General features: G+C 50.4%; 6 protein-coding genes and 1 long non-coding RNA gene across 7 annotated transcripts; 2 read left to right on the top strand and 5 right to left on the bottom strand.

Annotated features, from left to right (window-relative positions):
- Nucleotides 1-2,119: 2,119 nt before the first annotated feature.
- On the bottom strand, nt 2,120-3,417 carry LOC126322680 (UBX domain-containing protein 1-like). The gene is made up of 5 exons (XM_049994514.1): nt 2,914-3,417; nt 2,765-2,811; nt 2,618-2,690; nt 2,486-2,546; nt 2,120-2,410 (listed from the first exon to the last, which is right to left on the bottom strand). The coding sequence occupies exons 1-5, from the start codon at nt 3,135-3,137 to the stop codon at nt 2,120-2,122; spliced, it is 696 nt and encodes a 231-aa protein (XP_049850471.1). The 5' UTR covers nt 3,138-3,417.
- Nucleotides 3,418-3,955: 538 nt separating this feature from the next.
- LOC126322706 (uncharacterized) lies at nt 3,956-5,157 on the bottom strand. The gene is made up of 2 exons (XM_049994541.1): nt 4,953-5,157; nt 3,956-4,845 (listed from the first exon to the last, which is right to left on the bottom strand). The coding sequence occupies exons 1-2, from the start codon at nt 5,120-5,122 to the stop codon at nt 3,987-3,989; spliced, it is 1,029 nt and encodes a 342-aa protein (XP_049850498.1). The 5' UTR covers nt 5,123-5,157; the 3' UTR covers nt 3,956-3,986.
- A 5,322-nt stretch (nt 5,158-10,479) lies between these two features.
- On the top strand, nt 10,480-13,609 carry LOC126322704 (protein VAC14 homolog). The gene is made up of 5 exons (XM_049994538.1): nt 10,480-10,743; nt 11,004-12,379; nt 12,494-12,573; nt 12,647-12,901; nt 13,015-13,609. Exons 1-5 carry the CDS (start codon nt 10,492-10,494, stop codon nt 13,110-13,112), a joined length of 2,061 nt encoding a protein of 686 aa, XP_049850495.1. The 5' UTR covers nt 10,480-10,491; the 3' UTR covers nt 13,113-13,609.
- LOC126322705 (UPF0415 protein C7orf25 homolog) lies at nt 13,224-14,918 on the bottom strand. Its single transcript, XM_049994540.1, has 2 exons — nt 14,561-14,918; nt 13,224-14,498 (listed from the first exon to the last, which is right to left on the bottom strand). Exons 1-2 carry the CDS (start codon nt 14,741-14,743, stop codon nt 13,437-13,439), a joined length of 1,245 nt encoding a protein of 414 aa, XP_049850497.1. The 5' UTR covers nt 14,744-14,918; the 3' UTR covers nt 13,224-13,436.
- A 2,716-nt stretch (nt 14,919-17,634) lies between these two features.
- On the top strand, nt 17,635-19,707 carry LOC126322703 (uncharacterized). Its single transcript, XR_007559141.1, has 3 exons — nt 17,635-17,768; nt 17,842-17,890; nt 17,958-19,707. It is a non-coding gene; the product is annotated as an uncharacterized LOC126322703 (long non-coding RNA).
- A 490-nt stretch (nt 19,708-20,197) lies between these two features.
- Nucleotides 20,198-22,846, bottom strand: LOC126322679 (uncharacterized). The gene is made up of 2 exons (XM_049994512.1): nt 20,824-22,846; nt 20,198-20,768 (listed from the first exon to the last, which is right to left on the bottom strand). Exon 1 carries the CDS (start codon nt 22,844-22,846, stop codon nt 21,029-21,031), a length of 1,818 nt encoding a protein of 605 aa, XP_049850469.1. The 3' UTR covers nt 20,198-20,768; nt 20,824-21,028.
- A 53-nt stretch (nt 22,847-22,899) lies between these two features.
- On the bottom strand, nt 22,900-24,311 carry LOC126322702 (uncharacterized). Its single transcript, XM_049994537.1, has 2 exons — nt 24,190-24,311; nt 22,900-24,075 (listed from the first exon to the last, which is right to left on the bottom strand). Exons 1-2 carry the CDS (start codon nt 24,245-24,247, stop codon nt 22,952-22,954), a joined length of 1,182 nt encoding a protein of 393 aa, XP_049850494.1. The 5' UTR covers nt 24,248-24,311; the 3' UTR covers nt 22,900-22,951.
- Between the last annotated feature and the right edge of the window lie 80 nt (nt 24,312-24,391).

Genomic DNA, 24,391 nt, shown 5'->3' with positions numbered 1-24,391 from the left:
TTTTTCTAGCAGCTGCCGCAATAAGGCGCTGCTTATTCAATTTTGAAACGAATCTTTTTGCGCATATTTTTTCTATGAATGAGTTCCTTCAAACGTCGGATCCTAGTCAACGCCCTAAATTCTGCGTTCGCCAGCTCGACCTAGAGCTCATATTGGAGGTACGTGCAGGGCTGGCCGAGTTTGGGCTGCGCCCGCATCGCGCGTTCTGAGTCCGCGACTTCGCGCGTTGTTCCGACTCGGGAGAACCGGGGGAGGGGCAGGGGGTCTCTGGAGGGGGCGTCCGAGCCCGTCTCTCGGAGCAGCGGGTTCCGTCTTGTGGAGTCGTCCGGGCGGACAAGGCGCTTGCGCCGCCTTCTCTCTGCGTGGCTCTCCGAGCTTCTCCGACAATCGACTGACTGCTGATCCTGCCCACTGTTGGCGCGCATAGAGACTGGACGTCTTCGGCTTCAAGGTTGTGGCCGATCTCCACGAGCTGCTCGGCAGCGGCCTTCAAAACGAAAGTGAGATCATCTGCAATTTTTTCAGGTATTATCAAATTCTCGGGAAATCGCAGAAATTTATAGATTGGGCGATCAATTCGGAGGTTGAGCGCACCGAGTGTCCCTCGACCCTGTTCCGCCTCGAGAGCTTTGCCACGAGCCTGCTGTATCATAGGTTTTTGAGCAGCCAAGGCGTCAAGTTCTTGAAGGGAACCGTGTCTCCCCTGATAGAGAGGGTGTGCGCAGCCGGAGTCGAGAGGGGACAACCGTCATCAATCAACATTGACTTTATTTTTTGCCAGACGGAGTTGCTACTGGCGCAATTGAATGACAGCAGGCCCCTGTTTCCCGCCGAGTTGCGCCTGGCGCTGTACAGCCTCAACAAGAGGATCAAGCGTCGCTTTCCGGATGCAAAAAATACGATTCCCGTTCTCCTGTTCCTGAGGTTCATTTGTCCGAGCATCATTCAGCCGGCGTCGTTCAAGATCCAGCCCAAAGCTCTCCCGTTGGACGTGGTGGACTTCCTGCTGCCCATCACCCGCCTCCTGCAGTGCATCGCCAACGGACAGGTCGAGAACAAAATATTGGCCGGGTGCGACCAAGAAGTGAACAGCTTCATCATGCGGCACATCGCCGACGTCCAGAACTTCTGCAACGGGCTCATCGCCGAGGAGGAGATCAGATCCATCAAGAAGACGACCAGTCGCAGCAAACTCAAGTCGGGCGACAGCGTGGCGCCCCTCAAGAAGGTCTTGAGCTTTCTCGAAAAGTCGGCGTACTCGCACATCACGTTCGCCAGCGAATCGTGGCGAAAGATCCCCTACCTGCTGAAAAAAAGAAAACTGCGAACGGTCGACAACAAAGAGGTGGTCTTCCTCGACGTCTTGAACAGCCTGCGCGCCAACGTTGTACTGTTGCTGCCGGACCTCTTCAACATTTTGTATTATAATAGAATCAACCAGTTACAGCGAATAAGCAACGAACTGGAAACACTAAAGATCAAACCCATCCTCATAGTGAAGGGAAGCCCCGAGGAAGTCAAATTGTGGAGATCCAATTTGGGCTTCGAGGCCGAGGTTTTCATCGACCCCTCAGGAAGGAGCTTGCAGCTATTCCACCTGGAACCGCGCAGGGTTCACCAATCAAACCTGAATATACAACCTCTGAACCTCGCATCGCCTCTACGCACCCGCCTCGACGACAGCCCCAAGCAGTTCGCCGCCTTCTGGGGGCTGCAAAACTTGCAAGACGGCAGCGCCCCCATGAAGAGAAGCAACAGCACCGTGATAAGGTCCGGGACGCTCAAGGGCTCCCCCAAGTCGAGCGTCTCAAGCCCACCACCGTCAATAAAGATGTTCGTGCTCTACGGCGATTGCATCGCCTTCGACTCGAACTTCGATGGCGAAATTCAGGAACTACTGACTCTGCTTCACGCCTGCGGAAGCACCGCATCGTCCATCAAAAGGGTCCGCAAAAGGCTCAAGCCCGGAATCTTTAGGAAAATCAGCAGGTAATGTCCGAAGGCCCCCTCTCTCCCGTGCGGCAAAGCTCGGCACAGGGCGAGCTCTCCCCTCCTCACGGCGACCGCGGACTCGAAAAAAAAAAAAAAAATTTTTTTGAGAATGAAGATCAAAGCTTTATTATTCATACTTTTCTGTGTTATTTTTGGACTCGCCCACCCTTCTGGCAGCGGCAGTCTCGCGAATCGCGGACGCGTCGCTAGATTGCGAGACCGGCACCTTGCCACTGCGGATCAGTCTTTCCTCTCTGTCCTCCTTGATTTGTCTTCTCAACCTCTCCAAATACAACTTGTCCTGTCTCTTTTGCTCCGCCGCCTTTTCCATCTCCAACTTCTCCTTGAGCGTCCTCTGCTCGTCCAGGGTTCGCTTCGCCTTCTGCGCCGCCTCTCTGCGCTCCTTCTCCCTCTGAAACTGAAAAAAAAAAAAAAAATAAAATTCAGAACCTGCCGTCTCGGCGACGGTGCGCTCCTCCCCTCACGCGCGTACCTCCTGGGCCCTAGCTTGCTCTTCTCTCTCCTTCCTCTTCTCCAGCGCCTGGGCCCTCAGTCTGAACGTAGAAAGAGTCAATTAGGGGTCCGTGGCGGCAGAAACCCTCAAAGCCGACGAGCGGATTCGTACTTCGAAATCGAGGCGTCGATCTGCTCCTTGGTCATGGGTGACCCCTCTTCGCCCGGCGCGCTCGCCTCGTCCGCTCGAGAAACGCGTGTTAGATAGACGTGCGCAGTAAGAGCGGGCAACGGGGGCATGGGAAAAAACGCGACGCACCAGCCATCGGCTCGTCAATATCCGGGTCGTCTCGATGCTCGTCCAGCCTGTGGTTCGAAAGTCTGTTAGCCCTTCTTCAGACCCACCGGCACACCAACATCTATTGAGGCGAAGACAATATCACTCTATACACAAAAAAAATAACGTACCAGGAAATGGCATTTTCAATACTGCTCGTAGCGGACAGAGCTCTTTGCGCCCTGTTTTTAGGAAACCCCATCGCCAGCATCGTCCCTAACATCGAGTCCGTGTCCATGGTGCAAAATGATTTCGACTTTTTAGAAAATCCCTTGTCTTCGATTATCAGAATATTCCATTCCAACATTTTCATTTTTAGAAATTTTAATGAAACTTCGAAACACGGCTGCGACATACGGCTGCTGATTTTCGACGCGCCGCTATGATCGACGCCAAGTGGCTAGAGCGCGAACCCTCCGACACCTACGTCAGGGTGAGCGATGCGAGGAACCAGCTCGCGTCCCTATTAGTGAGAATCGGAGAAAACAGAAAACTATGGGACAAAAGTCAGAGGGAAGAGTTTGTAAAAGCGGTCAGGAGGTCCACAAGGAGGTCACCCTTCGCGATCACTCGACAGATAAAGGGAAAAAACCTGCTTCAAGTGTCTATTCGGCTGAACTTGTTCAATACGGCTCTGAATTGTACGCCAAGTTTTTTTTTTTTTTTTCTCTCTCTCTTCCTTCTCGCTGACCCAATTGACGACGCCTAAGACTGCCCGCCCACTCCCGAAAGACATGACAACACTCTCGAAGATGAGTCGGAGCCAGAACCCGGGAACGGCGACCGCTCAAGCTATGAGGGGCGATTATACAAAAAATTGTACGTGTTTTGTCGAGCATGTCATTAATTTTTTTCGTCGTAGAGAAGATGTTGATCGTTTCGTTGCGTAATAATACAGTAAGTGCCACGAACTGAGAATGCACCCCGCACTTCGGCTCGAGAGTCAGATTTCGCTCAGAAATTGGATTAGGCCCATCATCAGACAATGCGTGTTTGCCACGCTGGGGAAGCTCCACGCCGGCACTTACGAGGGCTCCGCTACCCCTCCGATGGTCTCCGAGGAAGTCGTGAACGAAGTTCTCTGCGAATGGCGCCGCCACCACCAAATAGCGGGCGCGTCGAGCCAAACATCCACCGAAAAAAAAAGTGACAGCCCCTGAGTATACACATACATACATAGTACGAATCACCGTACGCTTTTACATTAGCCCTTCAACACGTCAAGTTTCTCAGATACGGCCTTGTCGCTGATGTCCTCGGAGTTGACCGCGTTGATGTTCAGGTGATAGGGCGCGAGCCAGTCCTCCACGAATCCCCTGTGCGGAGTCAGTTTTCCTTTTTTCAAGTTTGGAAGGCCGTCTGGGATCCAGCGGATGTATATGAAGCGCCTCATGGTGGTTGAGTCCACGGTCTGATCCATGGAGAGGAAGACGTAGGCGGGCTCGTTGTCCCTCAGCGCCGACCTGACTTCAGAGAGCCCTCGAGTGCCCTTGGCGCTCAGAACAAGACAAGAAGGAGAGGAATAGGTGAGCATAGCCCAGTTGAGACCACCGGTGCCGTGTCGCACCGACTTGATGACGTCTCGAGCGGCCTGATCATCTTGAACGCGGAGTTGATCGCCCTGTCCCTTAGGAACGTAGCTGAAGACGGTGCTGTCGGTGCCTCCCGGCGACGTGCTCTGTGGTTTTGAAGGGGGTTTGTACTCCTTGACCTTAGATCGCGATCCAGAGGCGTCTTGAACGCGGCCAAGGATGTTCTCGTCAGATAGTTCAGATTTGTTAGAAACGAGTGTTTCGACGGAATAATGGCCGATCACCCTCGTCACGGCCGTCTTCTTGACGCCAATCCGCGCATTCATGACAGCATTGACCTTTTCCCCAACCCAAGTAATGTAGTTAAATCGAGTCGTCATCACGTCGTCGATTTTGTCGACCACTCGAAGAAGCGCATAGGCCACCGAGTCCTCGGGAAAGGGCTGGGACCTGAGTTCGCTGAGGCCCCCGGATCCGTGGCCCAGCAGCTTGAGGCTCTTCAGGTCCGGCCCGCTGTAGCCCAGCAGAATCCTTTACAAGAGAAAAAATGCCACGTGTCAAGAAGAACTAAAAAAAGAAATACACAAACCTGCGACGCGGCGTCACTACCTCGCGTGTGTACACATGTGCACACATACCAGTCGGTCTTGCCATGGTGATCTTCGACCTTTGTGTTGTGAATTGTGTCAAGAATGCTCTTGACCTTCTTTTCGTCTTGAATGGAGACGGATTCGCCGCTATCCCCCGTCGACTTGATGCCCTGGGGCGTGCGTTCCGCGAGAGAGAACCGTAATTCTTGAGAAGTCATGCCTGCAACAATTTGAGAGAAATGAAGTGTGAAATAAAAAAGCGTCTTTTGTGGACTTGATATTTTTTTACTTAACGCAAGGCTAACTCCCCTCTTCCAACTTTCTCCTGCCCCCCGGCTCGGTTGACGAGGACGGCGCGCGACCTCTGTGGACTGCGAGTGGGGGCGCTCCCAACTTCAAAATTCCATGAGTTCTATCGGGCGCTCGCTTTCGCGGGGCGAGGTGGAGCGCAGTAGAGATTCGGTGTAAGAGACAAGTTGGTCGAGAAGTCCTTCTTCGCAAGCGGGCCTGAGGCGAATGCGGCCCTGCTCATCCTCTTCGATGGTGTACGCGAGGAGGGCCCGAGTTGCGCAGGGCTCGTGCTCCCAGAGGACCAAAGCTTCCAGGATGGTAGGGGTGAGGTCGGAAAACATGGTGACGAGTCCCGGGATGTTGGACGACATCTGGAAGAAGGTGAGCGGAAGAGCGTACACGAAATGCGGGCTTCGCTGTGAGGGCGAGGAGGGGTGCCCGCTTTCCAGAATTTCTAGAAGGAATTTGTAAAAGTTGTAGAGGGACGAGAAAGCGGCACTTTCCGTGTGCAAAATTGCACCTTTCTTCGCCGAGTCTAAGATGTGAGTGTGAAGAACGAATGTGAGTGTGAAATAAGCCAAAATTTTGGACTCGACCATCCCGGAGAGGTTCGGAAAGAGAGTCGTGATAACAAAATCGAACCAAAGGGGAAGTCCGTCTTGTCCGAGCGCGGATCCAAGGATGTACCCGCCGAGCTCCGTGGCGCGCAGAGAGCGCGAGTAGGCCGCCGCGAGGTCGGCCTCGCCCCTGGTGTTGCGCATCGTCCTTTGGACGACCAGCTGGATGAACTGAATGGGGGTTATGTCCCGCACCAGGAGACAGACGGAGTGCATCGAGACGCGGTGGAAGGGGCTCTCGGAGTTCAGCGCAGACTCGTACAGCAGGTTCAGCCGCGACTCCAGAGACTCGCCCTGAGCGCCCGCTTGCTCGAGCGGAGGCGTCGCGGGGTCGACCGAGTCCGGCGCCATTTCGTCGAAAAACCGCGAAAATTTCGGACAGATTTCGCGATGAACCGGCGCGAGCTTGAGCGCCGTTTCGCGAACCGTCGTCCACACGACTTCCTTGACGTGAGCTTCGAGCGGCGCCACCGAGTCCGGGTTCGCGCCGAGGAGCAGCGAGTCGGTCAGGGCCTCTAGGTGGGGGCTCCAGGCGTCGGGCGGTTCGACGCCGCACTGGGCTTCGTACACCAGCCAGTGGAACGTCAGGGGGGCTAGGTAGGGACACTCGCACTGCAGGGTTTCGAGGTTTTTGAGTTCGCGGGTGTCGCTCGAGAGGAGCTGACAGAGGGTCCACCCGAGGCTCCCGATGAATTCCCACGGGCTCTGCATGGAGTGTATGTCTTGGCGGCGCTTGTAGGCGTCGCAGAGGAGCCACTGGAGGGTCTTTTCGCTGTGGGCGTTGCGCCGCGTCGAGACAGAGTAGGCGTTTATGTATTCCGAGAGCCAGTTTAGGAGTCCGTAGCTGAGGTCTTGTTGGTGGGACGGGTGGCTGTCCAGGCGCGCAGTTTCTTCCTGCTCGTCTCCCGCGAAGTCCAGCAGCTGCGGGTGGTGGTCCGAGAGTTGGGCGTGGACCGCCTCGAGCACGGCGCGCCTGGAGGTCGCGTTCGCGCGAATTTGCGCCAGGTTCAGCGTTTGGACCAACAGCAGAAAGGCGCACGAAAATCGCTGGTGCGCGTCGGAGCAGCGCAGATCGCCGCACTCGACCAGGATGCGGGTCGTGTCGTAGACCAGTTTGTGCAGCCAATTGTGGATCAATACGGTCGAGAGGACTTGCTGGCTGCAGAGACAGGGGTACACGTAGGCGTATTTGGGGATTCGGAGCACGTCGAAGTCGCCTTCCGCCGATTGAGTCACCGAGATCTCTTCGCGAACGCCGAGCTCCAGCAGGACCTCCACGAGCCAGTCTTGTCGGATTGGTCGCTGTTGGGACCCCCGAACCAGCTCTCGAACGACGGCCGCGAACGCGTCTGCTTCTCGAATTTCCAAAACTTTCGCTTGGACGGCGCGCAGATATTCGATTGCGTACAGCTCGCAATCCGACAGGCAGAACGTCTCGTGAGACAGCGGCTCGCGCCTCAGCGGCGCGAAGGACGTCAGCGCGTCGAAGAGCACGGGGAGTCTCCTGGATTCGGCCAGCTCCGCGAAATTTTGGTCTTCGATCACCTGGTGCACTCGCAGCGCCTCGATCAGCTCGAACAGCAGCGCCGAGGACCTCTCCTCCGCGCGTCGCCCCGCGCCGGGGTCGCGCTGGCAGCTCCGCTCGTACAAGTGCGGTTCCGCCGCGATCCGGTCCACGATCGCGACCGTCGCGTCGTTGATTTTGTGTTGCGCCTGTCCGAAGCCGTTTTCCACGTCGGGGAACAGCCTCGAGGACTTGTGCTGCTCCATGCGCCTGAAGATCTTGGGGATGACGTTCAGGATGATGGCTCGGAGCCTCCGCGCGTCGTCCGCGCTCCGTCGGTCCGATTGGAGAGCGTGGCGCAAAATTTGTGTGTAGAATTCCGAAAACGAAACGCCCAACAGCTCTTTGACGCCGATCCACCTCGCGACGATCGCGTAGACCGGACGAGTCCACGTCGCGAGTCCGTTGACGAGCTCGTCCACCAGGATCGGAAACCAGAGGGACGGGCGGCCGCCGGCGGCCGCCTCGCCGTTCAAGCCCGTCCCGCAAAGGCGAAGCGACTGGTGCTCGTCGGAGCGCCGCCGCAACTGGAACGGATGATCCCGCTTTCTCTCCAGACCGCGCCGCTCGCCCCGCGCGGGGTCGCGGGCGGGACCCTCCTCCAGACTGTGCAGGCACGAGGGCCGCGGCTGGCAAAGGTTCCTGTAGGCGTTCAGGACAAGGCAGAGGCACTCCTGCGCCTCCAGATCGTCGCTGTCCACGTTGAGCTCGTACAAAATGTCCAGCGATTGACGAATGCGCCTCGCGAGCAGGTGCGGCGTCTCTCTCGCGCATTCGGACGCGTCCTCGGCGCCGGCGACGGAAAAGCACTCCGTCCAAAAGCGCGACGCGTAGAGCAGCAAGACGGCGAAGGGAACCGTCAGGCAATCGCAAAGCAGGTTCGTCGTCGCAACGAAATTCTGCTTCGCCAAAGAATGAGCGGCGTAGGCCGAGCAGAGCGCCCCGCCGCCTCTCTGCGTCGACCGCGTCCAAAACAAAAGCTGATAACACAGCAAGGAAATAAGCCGGTACAACTGGACGATCAAACCCGCTAGCAGAGACCTGACCTCGTCCAGCAACTGACCGCTCCCCCGAACGCTCTCCAAAATGCCCCGAGCCCCGATCTTCGCGAGCTCCGACTGGCTCTGATCGCACCACACGACGAAACAGTGGCTGACCAGATTCAAGTACTGGCTAAGGAGCTCGTCGTCGCACTTCTGCTCCTCTCCCTCGCAGTCGATCGGCCGCTCGGACGCGCCCCCTTCTCCAGGCACGGCAGAGTCGGTCGCTTCCGCTCGGGCGAAGGCGCCCCCCTCGCCGCGGCCCATCGGCCGGTCGACCATGCAGACGGACGACTCCAAACATTCGTCTCGATGGGGCCAAAACGAGAGGACGTGCTCCAGCGTAAGCGTTCCAGAATCGATTTTTTTGTGAAAGGCTTGAATTACCTAAAAAAAAATTGGGAGTCAGTCTAATGAGCAGAACGACTAAACCCCCCCCACACAGAAACGAAACCAATCGGCGCCGCGGCTCTCACTCGTCGCCCACGCCTATCAGAAATGCAACGCGCTCCTCGCTCGCTCGCCTCTCGGTCTAGTCGGCAAGCGCCAGAAGTCGCTGCGCTGTAAAATTTCCAAGACGCTGGAAACGCCGTTATTAGCCAAGCACTCGCCTCTGAACGCTGAAAAAAAGAAACTCTCCGCGCAACGAGCGCGGCACGGATAATTGTCAAAGCTGTTTTGTCAAGCGCCGTAATTTTGTTGTACTGTCGTACAACAGTAAATGACATAACTTCCCAAAGAGGAATTTGCTCTACGTGCAATTTTACTTGGATTGGACACTGCACTGAAAACTGACAGCAATTGAAGTATCTCGTCCTGGGTACAGAGGTCGAAGTTGGGCCAGTATTTCAAAAATACTTCCATAGAAAATAGAAGATTGAGCAAAAGCAAATTCAGTGGCCTTTTTTTTTTTAACGATGCCTGGGTAATTTAAAACGCCCCCCGAACCACGCCTCGCCGCCGGCGGAAACCCCAACTTCAGGGCGAGCGGCGAAGACGCCTCCGGACTGCGCACACGCTGGGCGAAAAAACTTCGACAAACCAACGATTTCTGAAAATCAGCCGCGACACACTCAAAATTCTAATTTTTTTGGCCCAACGCAGAAAAACGCGCCGCGCTGCCTCAACCCACGCGGCCAGCCACACGGTCTCGGTCGTGCGAGGCAGCTCCTGAAAATAGGCAGAAGGGCGTATCAGAACCAATTTCTTGTACCCGCGCAGAACCAGACACAAGAAAATTTTCGAACTGAGACAGCTGCACCTAAGCGCTTGCGCCACGCCTTCGTATGAGACGCTTACGGGCCACGCAGAGGAAACGGCCCCGTTCCAGTCGCCACTTCCAGGTCTGGATTTCGTTCAGAATTCCCCATCGACGACCATCGCCGGCATGCGTCTGGCGGCAGCTTTGAAAACAGACGTCTTCAAACTCAGGCGGCCACGGAAGGACCGCGCCACTCCCACGCCTCAGCTAAGAGGAAACAACACGACAAAGGGCCCCCGCTGGCCACAACACACGCGTACTGGAAAAAAACGGGAGACGCCAAAGCGACGCTTTCATCTGGACGCCCAGGTCTGGCTTACACCATCGCACACCTCTCTCGAGCTTCAGGAGTAAGAGCTGCAAATCGTGCCATCTCACTGCACCCTTTCGGCGCGCAGCAACTGCTGGGGCCCATCTAGAGTCTCTCCACTTGAACAGTTACCTTTATCCACGCAACGTGTGCCTTTCAAAAAAAAAAAAAGTGCCACGAATAGCGCAATCAGTCAAACTGAGCATTGGCGGGTGATGGAAAACGCCCTGTTGCTATATCAAAATAACGCGTTGTTGCTTGTAAGGCTATATACGAAAACGGCTGATTGAGCCTGTCGCGTATCAAGTCAAAACAACACTATCCCGGATGTTCATCGTTGAAAGAATCTAGAACCCGTCGAAACGAATGCGAACGGCTCCTTTTGTGGTACACAGGGCGGCAAAACAGTCCCCGTATGAACTGAGGTAAGGTCAAATTTTTGTTATACATTGTTGATATTAAAAAGAATAATTTTTTTGTTAGTCTATTTTTACAAAGCTTCTTATGTCTAAGAAGACATCCAATCTTATTGACCAAGCGATCTTTCGCAACCTAAGTGATGGACTTTATGAAAAGCGAAAACTGGGTGCGCTGGAGATACAGCAGACTATTAGAGACTATAATAAAGCCGAGAGCGGAGACAAAATTATCAAAATACTCGTGCATTTGCGAGAGAAGTTCATAGAGTCAAGTTCCGCAAACTCAAGGAAGGGTGGCTTGATGGCCTTAGCAACCTCAGCACTAGCATTGGAAGAAGTGCGTACAATGCTTCACGTTGCGACAATAATTTTTTTTGTAAAAAAATAGGAACACTTAAATTGTCTACAATGCTTTTTTTCTTCGGCGCACTTCTAAAGGGCCACTATAGAAGATCAGGAACCAATGTGTGGGATTTTGTGTTGTGTTTGTTTTTCTCATAATCTACTTGTCATACAATTGAACGTTTTGCTATCAGCTGACTCTCTTCATCACGAGCGTTGGCTGCACCGCCCTTTTTCTTTTTACTGGATTTCTAGGATGTCAATAAATACCTCGCACATTTAATACCGCCAATTCTACGATGCCTAGTCGACGCGGACAATAAAGTTCGATACTATGCGTGTGAATCTCTTTACAATATTGCCAAGGTGACAGGTGCCGGCGTTTTTTGTTTTTTCAATGAGATTTTTGACAACCTCTGCAAGCTCGCCGCTGATCCCGATTCTAGTGTACGAGATGCGGCAGATCTACTGGACAATCTCATTAAGGATTTGGTGATTGCGGACAGCACAATTTTAGACATGGATTATTTTATACCGCTGCTCAGTAAAAGAATTCATGTCACCAATCAAGCTTGCAGAAAATTTTTGATTTCTTGGATCATCATTCTGGATTCTGTACCAGGAATAGAATTAGTAAAATATTTACCCCAATTTTTGAATAATCTGTTCAAAATATTGAATGATCCAGCCGAGGAAGTAGGCACGAACGCGTTCTCTTGTTTGTCTGAACTACTACAAGAACTGAAGCAAAGTCCTCTAAAGGTCAACATAGGCGATATTGTGGATATTCTGTGCCCATACTGTGATTTATCTGATCAAAATGGCATTTTGTCTACGCAACTCGCTTTTGTGTGGTTTTCAGAAATTATTGCAGCTCACCAAGAAGCCGTTTTACCGTTTGCATCTAGAATTCTTCATTGCGTTTTGACCTGTATATCGCATAGCTCAGACAAAGTAAGGGAGATCACTCAATCTATCAATGAATTTCTCTTCTTGATGGTAGAAACACGCGACGATGTCAATGTAAAGAGCATTTTAGACGTTGTGATGCGATTATTGACTTCGAAACAGCAAGTGCCTACTCTCATAGCTAGTTTAAAATGGATGCAATTACTCCAAACCAGAGCCATGCCAGAATTGATGAACCAATTTCAGGAACTGTTTTCAGTACTGTTGAATATGATTAGTGACCCTACAGAGGATATTGTCAAACTGAGCCTTCAAGTACTTGCCAAACTCTCGACAAACAATGCCCACTTTGATCGACTGATAAATTGCTTGGTAGATCTGTTTAGGTCGGACCCCGAATTGCTCCATCTACGAGGAAATTTTATTATCAAACAAATGTCGCACAACATTCCTCCAGAAAAAATTTATAGAACTCTATCAAAAGTGCTGGAAACAGATTCAGATTTGGAATTTGCATCGAATGTTGTTCAAAAGCTTAATCTAAATTTACTAACGGGTGCAGAATTGCACGGTGTCAGAGCATCTTTAAAAAGTCTATCTCCAGAAGGGGAATGTTTGTTTAGTTGTTTATATAAATCATGGTCCCATAACCCAATATGTTTGTTCAGCCTGTGCCTTCTAGCCCAGGTCTATAAGCATGCTTTCGATTTGATTTTAAACTTGTACGGATACTTTTATATTAAGTTGTGTTACACACTTTTAATAATTTCCTGGTGTCAAAAACACCCTTTTTCCTAGCTTCAACAACAGGTTTTTTTCGCTAACTAGCTTTCTAGTTCCAGCCTCGAAATTACAGTGGATTTTCTAGTGGAAATTGATAAGTTGATTCAGCTATTGGAGTCTCCAGTTTTTATGTGTACGCTCTCTGTACGATGTCAATTTTTTAGGCTGATCTCAATTAACGGCTCTCTGAATTATGATGATAACAGATTTGAGGTTGCAGCTACTTGAGCCAGACAAGTACCCTTACCTTTTTAAAGCTTTGTTTGGCCTGCTCATGTTGCTTCCTCAGAGCAATACATTCAATACATTGAAAAATCGTTTAATGCTTGCAACATCCCTAAATACGATAGTTCCAAAATCAGATGACATCTCGTCAAAGTCAACAGGTAATATCGATTTTGATGGTCTCTTAGCTCACTTTTATCAAGTACAGGCGAAGCATTCAATACAATTGAGGCAAAGTACGTATATCATTACACATTTGATAGAGATGCAATTGCATTTTTATGTGTCTGTCAGTTTACGACGTAGTTATAGAGATTAACCCAGTTTTGTGTCTCTTTTTTGTAAACAGGGAGGATATTGTCAAAACAGAATCAGGATGCTCAGCAGGTAGCGGGAAATGAATTCCCTATCAAACAACGTGATGTACCCTACACTACATCACTGTAGAGTCAGAGTTTTGTTCATTGCGTAAGTTACGCAACCGCTTTTTTATCAGTTGGATTTGTTTTTGCCTCGTCTGAGCGTAGAATATCGCAGTGGTAAATGATCATACAAGCCTGTCAACACATCACCAAGGTCTTTATTTTTTGCGACGCACGAATAGCGCAGGTTTTCTAGGCGAATGATGTAGACCGGTGCATCAAATTTTGAGCAATTCAGTTGCTTGGTGTTTGACAAAATGTGGTGGTTTGTTGTTTTGGGTACAGGATTTACAATTTCAGCCATGATGCTTTCATTGGTCATTTCTGAATACGAACCGCAAGAATGTATTCAGTTACGTTTTGGCAAAGCACTAGTTTCCGTGAGCGCTCTAGCAGGATGAAGATATACAGACAACATAATTCTTTTTTCTCTAATAGACCTTACAAAGACTGAATTCGATGTTGCAGTTGTGGCCATTATAGATATAGCTGTACCGAAGATGATCTGATTTAGCTGCGTAATTTTGCGCCCCTTTAACAGAAGGATATCCTTTGAGGGATTATTTGGGACAATTTCTATATCTTTCAAAATATTTTGTGCTCTTGATTTCTCTTTGGTTCCCCCTAGAAGATTTAGTATTTCCATGAATTTTTCGTACGCTGCTTCTGTCGTGATAAGCCTTTTCCCCTTTAGGAATTGTTTAAATTTGCTGAGGGATGGCGCCGTCCGCTCTTCTAGAGCCTGTTGTCCCAGCACTTTATTTTTGTAATAATAGTCGTTCTCTCCATTCGTGATGTCACTAGTTAGATAAATCAAGGACGTCACGTCAAAATTGACGCAAGTTGGAGTCTGGATGCCGACTTCGGACAAGCAGCGAGAATTTGGATAGTCAGAAAGACCTAATTGGTTGCTGTTGACGGAAAGTTCGTGACAAGAGCATTTAGTAATAAGACCTTCAATGTGGATATCAATGCTTTGCAACTGATGAGCCAGGTGTGCGGTAACGCCGTGACTGAAATGGAAGATGACAAGGGGATGTCTATAATGTACGGTGTTTTGGCTAGCTGTTTTGACCAATTTTTTGGCCAACTTGAAAACCTCTTGTTCGAACGACGCAGGGTGCTCGCATAGCCAGTTAATTCTATCTAAGCTGATTGCCTTAATTTTGATCCAACTAGCGCCACCATTGCAAACTATGTCGACCTCGCAGCGGCTGAGATTGTGGTTTGTGGGCGTTTCATTGGCCATCTCTGACTCTTCCAGATGATAGACCTTGAATATCGCGTCTACATTTTCAGGCCGTTCTTTCAATAGCCTAACAACTAGTGCCTCGTAATAGGCCAAGTTGTTGTACAGTGTGGCATGCCTCTCCAAGGTGTCGTTGTTTTCCTTCACCTTTTCAGCCAGTATCTAATACATAGAATGCGTTAGAAGAAAACTGCATCCTCGCTGTTCACGAGATCTATACACACATTCAGAAAAGACAATTCTGACGTTATTCGATGAAGAAGTTTATTGATGCCTTCTGTTTTGGAAAAAGACTCACGTTGTTCGTCGAACGACGCTGGTGATTTGGAGAGGTTCAATTTCGAAATCAGAGATTGGTATCTTTCCGTGAGCTTCTGCAACTCAGCAATTGCCGCCGTGTCACTCATTGCGCATTTCAAGAAGCAATGCGCAGAATTTTTTTTTAACGTCCCATAGTCGAACAGGAGAATGTCGGGCTGGTTCGCATGCCTTTCTCTCGTACGAAAGACCGATGAAGAAAATATTCACCTACATGTACGTTGAAAAAATGCGCTGACGGGCTACATACGGCTCTGAATGGTAAAAAAAAAAAACTGCAGAGCGAAAGCATACAGAAACGTAAAGAGCGCATACAATATACAAAGCAAAAAATACATCTTTTTACAGATTTATTTGACAAAATATCACAGTTAATCGAAGTCAGAAATATTATAGTTTTTTGACCTTAGCGTTAGCGACAATTCCACGAACTAGCACTTCATTTTCCCACCAGATGTCTGGAGACCAAATTAGTCTGTATCCGGGAAGAATTGCTTCTAGCAAGAGTCCGCCCTTTTCGCCCGCGTGAATGAGAGCCACATTCTTGCTACGGGTCCAACTGGAAAAAGGAGAGCTGGTATCGCCTCGGTTATGGCTATAGATATCAGTTGAGCCCTGCCACATAGCTCTGGGGATAACAACACCGGACTTGGCTAGTTGGAATCTGGGATGGTCTTCTGGAACGCCACGCCACAGAATTACATACTGAGGTCGCCTGTGAACCTTTACGATGAAGTCAGATACCTTGAAGGCGGTTTTAAACAGCTTCAAAGTCGAAGGATTTTTAGTCGCTGATTCAACAATAAGATTCACAAAATTGCAGAACCTCGCCATAACACACAGTCAACACTCGTATTCTATGCACATAAGCCAGACACTCGCAGCTAAGTAATGGCGTTTGTGGTTAAAACTATTTTTTGCGTGAAATTCAGACATTGTGTATTTTGTGTTGCCTTGCGCACAATATTACTGAAGCATTTCGACTTACATGGGTTTACTGCATCATATTGCGTGACGTTTTTTGAACGTGGAACTGGCACTTACCGCGCAGTCCTGAAGAATGGAAGGGATATACGCGTGGACAGAAGTCGAAGCTTCCATTTCTCTACACGCTGCGCGCAAGCCGTTTTGACGAGGATTGCACTGCTGTGAGACGGCGACGACGCAGATACGCAGCGCATCCAAAGCTATTATCTCTATCACGTGGCAATTTTAGCATGGCTATGTATTTTTGTTAAATGTCAAATTGTCGACAGCCATTTGGATTCGGTGGAACAACTATTTTTTTGTACGGATTTGTACACCAGTGCAGATTGTTATTATGTGTATTTGTATATACTCTTTTCCGCGTGCGCGTGTCATATATTTACTCACAATCCATCTATACACGTTTTTCTTTGTTCGTACATGTCTGTACACTCTCTTCACCATCTCATACTGTCCACGCACACTCTTCATCACGTCGTACCATCTATCCAGTCTCCTACTCTTTCGTCCCCTCATACTGTCCACACTCTCTTCACACCTTTCCCTTCAACTAGAATGCGACCTAATCGAGGCCTATCCTTAAAGAGGGTAGACATGAGAGCATAAAAGCCGGAGTCAGCTGAGTAAATACTGCGAATTTTTTTTGTTGAATGATGAATTGCGGAAGACGACTTAAGAATCTAAAAAACTATAAATTGCATTTTTTGTCAGCCCTTTCATTAGTCTGTCAGGCTGTCCTATGAAGGTGCTTCATGGACATCGAGGATGACGTGTGTGATTGTGAGATGAATGGCCATCACACTGGAACAATGGTCGCACCCATTTTGTTTATACTGTTTTACTATATATCGTTTTATTTTGTTGCCGTTTATCCCCTTCATCTATGGAGAAGCTGGCTCGGTGTTTGCAACATTTTGTTGTTTAACACATTTTTTTTGTTTCTGTCGATTAGCCATCTGAGATGCATGTTCACGAGTCCTGGTGTGGTCGACAAAAACTACGTATGCTAATTTTATCGAATGTGTTTTGCCTAGATTTCAGCGTGTATCCTTGAGGAGTGTCTAATACGTGCTCACGTGAAGAGACCGATTGGTGCTTCTGAGGAAGAACTTGAAGAATCCGTATATAAACATATACATAAACGCAAGGGATGGAATGCGTTATCGAACGTACAATTCGATCCCAACGCCATTAGATATTGTACTACATGCTTGGCGTTTAAGCCTCCAAGGTCTCATCACTGTAGATATTGTAACGTGTATGTGTATTTTTTTGCTATTCTTTTTCTTCAATCTGCTGATCTTTTGACAGGTGCGTTATCGCCATGGATCATCACTGCCCGTGGATTGGCAATTGCATTGGGTATTACAACTACAAGTTTTTCTTGCTTTGTTTGTTTTATTCTTGCGTCGGCCTGGTCTACATGATGGCTGTCTGCGTTTACAGACTTGCGCACATTGTGCAATCCCAACGCTTGCAAGTTAGTAACGAGGACAGAATCGCTGAGTTGAACATAACAGAACTCGGCTTTTTGTTCTTCAGCATTCTTGTTGGCTTGCCCTTGGTGATTGTGCTGTCGTCTTTGCTTTACTACTATTTATCCTGTATGTTCGTCAACCAGACATCTATCGAGGAGCGCATTTACTCGGACATCAAACAGTCGGCGGAAGAAAATGGCGAAGACGTTCCGAAATGGTGCTACCACATGGGCTTGTTGAAAAATATTCGATACAAACTTGGAAGGAATGTCATCCAATGGTTGGTTCCAATATCGGCGGCGGAAGGGGATGGATACGAGTGGGAGGTATATACCGCGAAACAGGGTGGTTCTAAGATCGGTTTGAGATGTACGTTTGCACTGAAGATCCGAAAGTTCCTCCTAAATTTTTGAAATTGACGCATTTCATGTAGCGAGCCAGAGGATAGGGGAGAATTGCAATGCATTCAAATCATGGTTACGTGTGAAAGAGCGTTGTTATCTAGCTCAAACAAAGCGATCCTTCTTTGCTTTACCGACTCGATTAACGTACATATTTGCTTCGAAGGAGTTTGAAGCACGTGAGAGAAAGTCGGCCCGCCCTTGAGTGAGGTGGAATTTAGAGATTTGTCATTTTGGAGGCGAAGGTTGTACGTGTTTTTTTAAATTTGTCATTGTCATTAGTCTGTTTTTCGACTTCTTGCAGCTGATGTCTACCTTTAGCATCCCTAGTGATTTGATAGCACAGATTGATGATTGCGAAAAAATATGGGTACGTGTGAACGAGGCTGAGTCTGTCGTCTCTAATACACATTGTCTCATTTTTTGTCTGTTCGAAGGGTGTCGACTTGAGCCAAGATCAACCCTCAGACGCGAAAAACGACGTCTTTTGCGGGAGCAACCACGATGACGACTTACCGAAGCGCGTAGAGGCGCTTCGAAGGCAAATCGCAGAATTCGAAGAAAAAGTCGGTGACTATCAATCTCGGTTAGCCGTTAGAGTAGCGGACACAGTTGACAGTAATTTTTTGGCTAGTTTTACAGAAGCTGAGATGGAGAGGCTGACGGGTGTGAGGGTGCTCTCGGCGTTTCTTCGCTCAGCGGGCGACACGCAAGATAAGGTTTGGAAGTTGGGTACGAGAGGTGATTACAAGTTAATGTTTTCGATGGAAGTATGGACGCTGGGCGTGACGTTGGCCGTGCAAGTTTTCGTGCCATGCTTTGACAGAGATTTTGAGAACGCGAGGCATGCTATCACTTTGATAGAGGGGCCGACTTTGTTTACGGAAAAGACGTTCAAATTGAGTGAATTGAAGCGGAGGCTACTGGAGGAGATAAGAAGTATAATGAGATGAAAATACAAAGAAGTTTTGCCGACTTTATGCTGAATTTACAGAAGTGGTTGAAATGAGGAGATATCAAGCCAGAGGACAAGTGGGACGGCATTTGAGAAGTTCCTTTGATGCATTTTTGTTTTTGAGGTGATTGGAAAATAACGTTGTGATCGGAGCTACGGATTATTAAGAATGTTGACGGTTTTGGCCATTGTACGCGCTGAACGACTGATTTTACTTGTGTGTGTCAAATTGGTTAGGTTGTGGGAGGGCATGGGTGGCTGCAAGCTACGAATACCGCTGCTGATAGATCGCGGAGGCGTATCCGCAGTTTGGCTTGCATTGCCCATCGATGGGTTGCAGAGGTTGAGCGGAGCTGAGGGGGGCGTTCTTGGGTTCGGCTGCCCTTACGGTGGCGTTTTTTTTTTTTCTATGAAGATGCGTCATTTTGGTCTTTTTTGGTGGATTTTTTGCTTGTGTTTGATTTTGTCAATGTACCATCATGTAGAGCTTTTGTGCAAACTTCTCTGGCGTGACATATTTTGTCGTATATGTATTTGCTGCCGCCCTTCCAATCGTTTGCTTTGATCAAGACGTCGTAGCGGGCTTCTATGCCTTCCAGCGTAGGTTCCTGTAAGTGAAGCACCTTGATGGCTTCTTCGAGGGACATCATTTCTGTTGTGTGTTCCTCGGTTGATTTTTCGAATTTGAAGTTAAGTTTTTCGCGTATTTTCGATGCGTCGTCAGTGGCTTTGCTTAATTCTTCTCGTATATTTTTTACCCAGTCGAATAGTATTTTGTATTGGTGATATTCTCTGGCGTCGAAGGGCCGCTCGTCTCCAGGCTTGCCAATTATTATCTCCGGATTGGATCGTGAAGCAATGTAGTCCGCCTTGAGCATTCGAGCGATCATGTCTCGTTTGTACTGCCACGCCTTGGTTATTTCGCGCAGAAATAGGCGTCTTTGTTGTCTTTCCGCTAAAAAGTGCAATATTAATAAAATTGGTAGTTTTTGACGCGCGCGCACCGAAGTTGTAGGTCTCTTTTGGCGTACCTGATTTTCGCCTCAAAGCTCGTATTGCGGAGCTTCCCAACCGCTGAACGAGCAGACGCACGGCGGCGTTACGAAGCTATGCGAGATGGCGTTAGTTTTGAGATTCGAGTCCGAAAGCCCCAGCCATCGATGACGCGACTCAGGGTGGGGAGAGCTGGCCTCCACTCGTCGGCGCACGTACCGCCCTCCAAACCATATGAAGCGAAATGATTTTTTCGGGGGCCCCTCGAAATCGCAAAAATTGGGAATTTTTATTTTGAAATATTTTTGACGCCTTCTCGACATATACAAAACGAAATCGTTTTTTGCTCGACGACTGTGTGCGTCGATTTAGTGAGTTGGAGCGTTCGCTTTCCTACTGCAAAGTCTTCCATGTTTCTAGGGTACCCGAAGAATAGCCTGACGTGCGGAACGGGTGACCAGTACTTTCCCAAGGCGGCCTTGAGGCTGCTGGAAGAGTCCTTTGCGCGATGGAACTCAGGCACCGCAGCATTGGTGAGCAAAAAAAGAATGTGGTGCTCCGCGGCTAAGCTTCTTATGAGCTGCGAAACGTATACCATGAAGATTCGAGTTGTTTCAACGAGTTTGAAGCTGCCCATGAAGGGCGAAAACAAAATCGTCATAGAATCGATGATGATCAACCGGAGGTTTTCTATGTATTTCGCAGACGGATCTGCGTTGTCAACGGGGCCTAGGGCGCGCTCCAGCGCACATCTAGCCTGCTCTAGCACGTTGATCAGCGCGTACACGTTTTTCATTTTGAAACACACAATATGATCTAAAATATCGGCGATTTTTTGTTTGGAATCCGCATGTCCGCCATGCACAATCATGTCGCGAATACGTCTTGGAGAGAAGTTGTTCGATGTATCGATGTACCATACGCGGTGGTAACGTTTTTTCGAGGAATCGCCCAGTACCGCCTTCAAGGCTATGTCGTGACAGAACTGGCTTTTCCCAGTTGAGAATTGGCCCACGAGTTCGGTGACGTCCCCGCTGAACAGACCGCCGCCCAAATATTCGTCTAGGACGTCCGAACCGGTTGAGAGAAGCCACCTTGACGAATCAGAGAGCTGGTCTAGCGCACAGATCAGGGGCGCGGCGTACTCTTCTTCAAGCACCACTTTCAGGTCTTCGACCTCCTGGCATGTCAAGGTTCAATCGCTTTTGCACGAAAGTTGCACCAAAAAAAAAAGAACGAACATTCGCCGACAAAACGCCATATGCCGAATACCTTTTTGGCCCAAACAAGAGCGATTCAACTAAGATTTTTTCAGACTTGCGCGTTCGGAGAAAGCGTACGAAAAAAAAAGATACCTGTCTCTATATTGACGCTCTTTAGTTTAGAGACGACTTCTCTGGTCAATGCCGGGGCTTTCACTCTGTCCAGCCGAAACATTGCCTCTCGGCGGCTGAGTCCAGTTGCCGAATGGGATTCGGCGCCAAAAAAAAAAAATTTACAGCTTGAACCTGCGCGCGTTTTTACAAAGTGCGTCGCGCGAGGTGGAATGAGACCCCCTTTTCACGCGTCCTTTTTGCCCTTGCGGAGCCCTGCCAAGGTCGCCATGTCGCTTTCGATGTTGTTGATGGCGTTTTCGAATTTCTTGAGTTGAGTTCTTCCGAAGTTTTGGAACCTCGTCTTCAAGAGGTTTTCGGCTGAAGGGGGATTTCGGACGAAGTGCACGCGGCAAAAGTCGATCAGAGCGACGAACCCGAGCACGAGCAAGAATATCAGCGAGAAAAAGTTGACGGATATCCAGAGAAAGACTTGCTTGACAACGCCTATCCGAGACCGCCTTCTGATTTTTTGAATTTGGTTTTCCAAATGCGCGATATAGCACAAAAGATTTTGTATGGCGTCCTCATTTTCGCGGAGAAATTTGCTGAGGCTGGTGAATTCTGACTGGAAGTTGTCGAGGAACCGCTGGTGTTCTGAGCAGAGGTCGTTCAGGAAGTCGACCGAGGCGCGCACCTCGCTGGCTTCTGTTCGGAAGGTCGACAGGGCGGCTTCGATGTGACGGTATTTTGCCTTCAGGCTTTCGTAGGCGGGCAGTAGGTGGCTCGCTTGGTCGTGCGCGCCGTCCACGCTCTCGGGAGCGGGGGGAGCTTCCGAAGCGCCCGGCTCGGGGGAGCAGAGAGCCGTGTGGGATGGCAAAAGAGTTTCGTTTTTTTTTGTCGTGACAGGATAACTTTTGTGCTTTTTCGCGGCGCTCTTGTCGAGCGCGTCCTCCCTCTGCTCTCCGGACCAGGACCGGTCGTTCGACGATATGGACGAATTCCACGACGCGTAGCGCTGCTGCGCGGCGTGGGTCGACAAGGAGTCGACCAGGAAAGCGCCGAAAATGTGAGGTTCTACTTCGTGACGAGCCATCGCAGTTCGCAGAGTAGAGCGAAAGGATTCCGGGTCTTCCAGCGGATCCGGTACGTCCGCATCGTCTTCGTTCAGCAGCGACTTCAGCGATTCGACGTGCAACAAAAGCACGCGAAACAAAAACAAATTCATTTCTCCAATTCTTCCGAAATTGTTGCAGCTTCTCATCAAGTTTTTGCTCGTCCTCGATAGGCCCTTCGAATTTCTCCTCAAAACGCTCAGACTCCACTGAAACGCGGACACTGCGTTTATGCACGCCCTGCCGTACTGCTCCGTCCTCTCTTCCAACGCCAAGCAGTTCAACGCGCACAGGCAGTTTTGTACCCTCTCCACCTGGTACCTCACGGCGACGTCGAGCCTCTCGCTCCTGTCGATTCCGTACATCGCGCAAAACCTTTCCGACTCGTACGCGCATCCGAGCGCGTCGTCGCGCCCTAGCCAGGACATGTCGGTCCACAACCTCACCCAAAACGCCAACTCCTCCTTCATCCTGCCGGGTATCTTCCAAACCAGTCCGTCGACCTCGGCCCTCTTCATCGCGCCCTCCTCCACCAAAAACGTGACCCTCCCGTCGCCCGTGCTCACCGGCACCTGCGGCGCGACCCCGCACTCGCAAAGGTGCCACAAGTCACCCTTTCTTATCTTCCTGGACTTAAACCTCAACTCCTTCATGAACACCCGGTCCCTCTCCCTCCCCGTGTACCTAACCAACACCAGCGGCCCAAACCCCTTCCTGCGCAACTCCAACACGTTCAAATACGCCTCGAACCCTCTCAACTCCACCCCATCCGCCACCTCCTCCGCCACCCCCTCCCACCTCCCAACGCTGCTCTCGGGCACTAGCACCCCTCTCACCTCGCCCACCCTCTCCATCCCAATGCAAAGGTACGACTCCACCCTCTCCACCTCCTCGCTCACCTGCTTCTTCACCCCGCTTCTCGCCCTCGTCAGCCACACCACCCTACGCATACCTCGCACACACACCACCCTACGCATACCTCACACACACACCCACTCGCATGCGTCACACACACACCCACTCGCATACCTCGCACGCACACCCACTCGCATGCGTCACACACACACCCACTCGCACACACGTGCACACACGTACGACAACTGCTCCTTCACCGACTGCCTCCTCCACCTCTCCACCGCCCTCGTCGCCCTGCCCGTCGCCTGGTGCTTCTCCTTGTCCCCCTCCGTCACCCCGCCCCTCAACGAGTTCTCGCTCTTCGCCGCCAGCTCGATCCAACACCTCGTCCTCGCGTCCAATCGACCGTCCGCCTTCAACCCAGCCCGACTCTGAAACGCGCACACCGCCCTCCTCAACCCCTCGTGCTTCTTCAGTTTCCTCGCGGTCACGTATCCCAACCCCCTCAGCTTCTCCCTGTACATCTCCACCCTCCTCCTTATCTGCCAGTACGTCCTCTTGTCCAAGCACCCCTCCGCCTTCAACTCCGCCCCCCTCTCGCACCCCTTCGACCCGTTCATCACCCCAGCGTTCCACTCTACCTGAAACCACCACAAACTCCTCTCGAACTCCTCGTAGAAACAACCGTCCACCGGACCCTGATAGTAGGCCAAACTCGTCATGTACGCTTGCGCCTCCTTCACCGTCCTCTTCAACGCGCCCAACAAATTGCCCTCCTTGCACACCACTTCAAACTCCTTGTAAAACAACGCCGCGTCCTTCGCCCAACTCCCCCTCACGTACGGCACCACCACCTCTCTGTCTTCACCACCCGACCAATCTTCCCCTATTCCCAACTTCCTCAGCAAAAAACCAGTCAAAAAATCCTTCTCGCACTCCTTGAACTGTCCGCCCTTTATCCACCACAACCTCCAGAACAACCTCGCGCTCGAACCCGCAAACCCTGGAGACCTCGCACGATGACCGCACAAAGACCCCACGTCGCGGTGCACCACCAACCTCCCCAAACGCGTCTCAACCACCTCAAAACCGTACAACCACGGTCCCCATAACGCCACCGCCTCTCCCACCCTCTCCCCGCGCTCAACGCCATCTCTACACCTCACCAAAGATACCGCCAACTCGTCTCTCTTGTCTCCCGTCTTCTCCACCACCATCCACGGGTGACCCGACGCCACCCACCTGTCGCACACATACAAACGAAACCCCTCTAGCTTCTTTCCAGGAGTCACCACCTCCACTCCCTTCCATTTGCACCACGCCCCTTTAGCCAAAAAAAAAAAAAAAAAATGTAGCGGCTAAGCGAACCCTCTCTCTCATCGACGCCCGTCCCATCTCGCAACCCCCTCTTCGCCATCTCAACCCCCCGCGCACGCACCCCATTCTGGCAGCAAGAAAAAATCGCCTGCATCGTCTTCCTTATCTTGCCCGCCCATCACACTCTCCGTTCTCTTAAACACCTGTCCAAGCAGTCCGCCCTATGCATTCAGCACCTAAACAATCAACGCTCGGCCAGCAATAATGGGCCGCTTCCGCTCGAAAAATAAAAAAAAAAACCTCAAGCTTTTTCTTCGCGCTCT

Source organism: Schistocerca gregaria, unplaced genomic scaffold (genome assembly GCF_023897955.1).
Source record: "Schistocerca gregaria isolate iqSchGreg1 unplaced genomic scaffold, iqSchGreg1.2 ptg000831l, whole genome shotgun sequence".
NCBI classification, from domain to species: Eukaryota; Metazoa; Arthropoda; class Insecta; order Orthoptera; family Acrididae; genus Schistocerca; species Schistocerca gregaria.
This window is presented reverse-complemented; position numbering and strand designations above follow the sequence as displayed.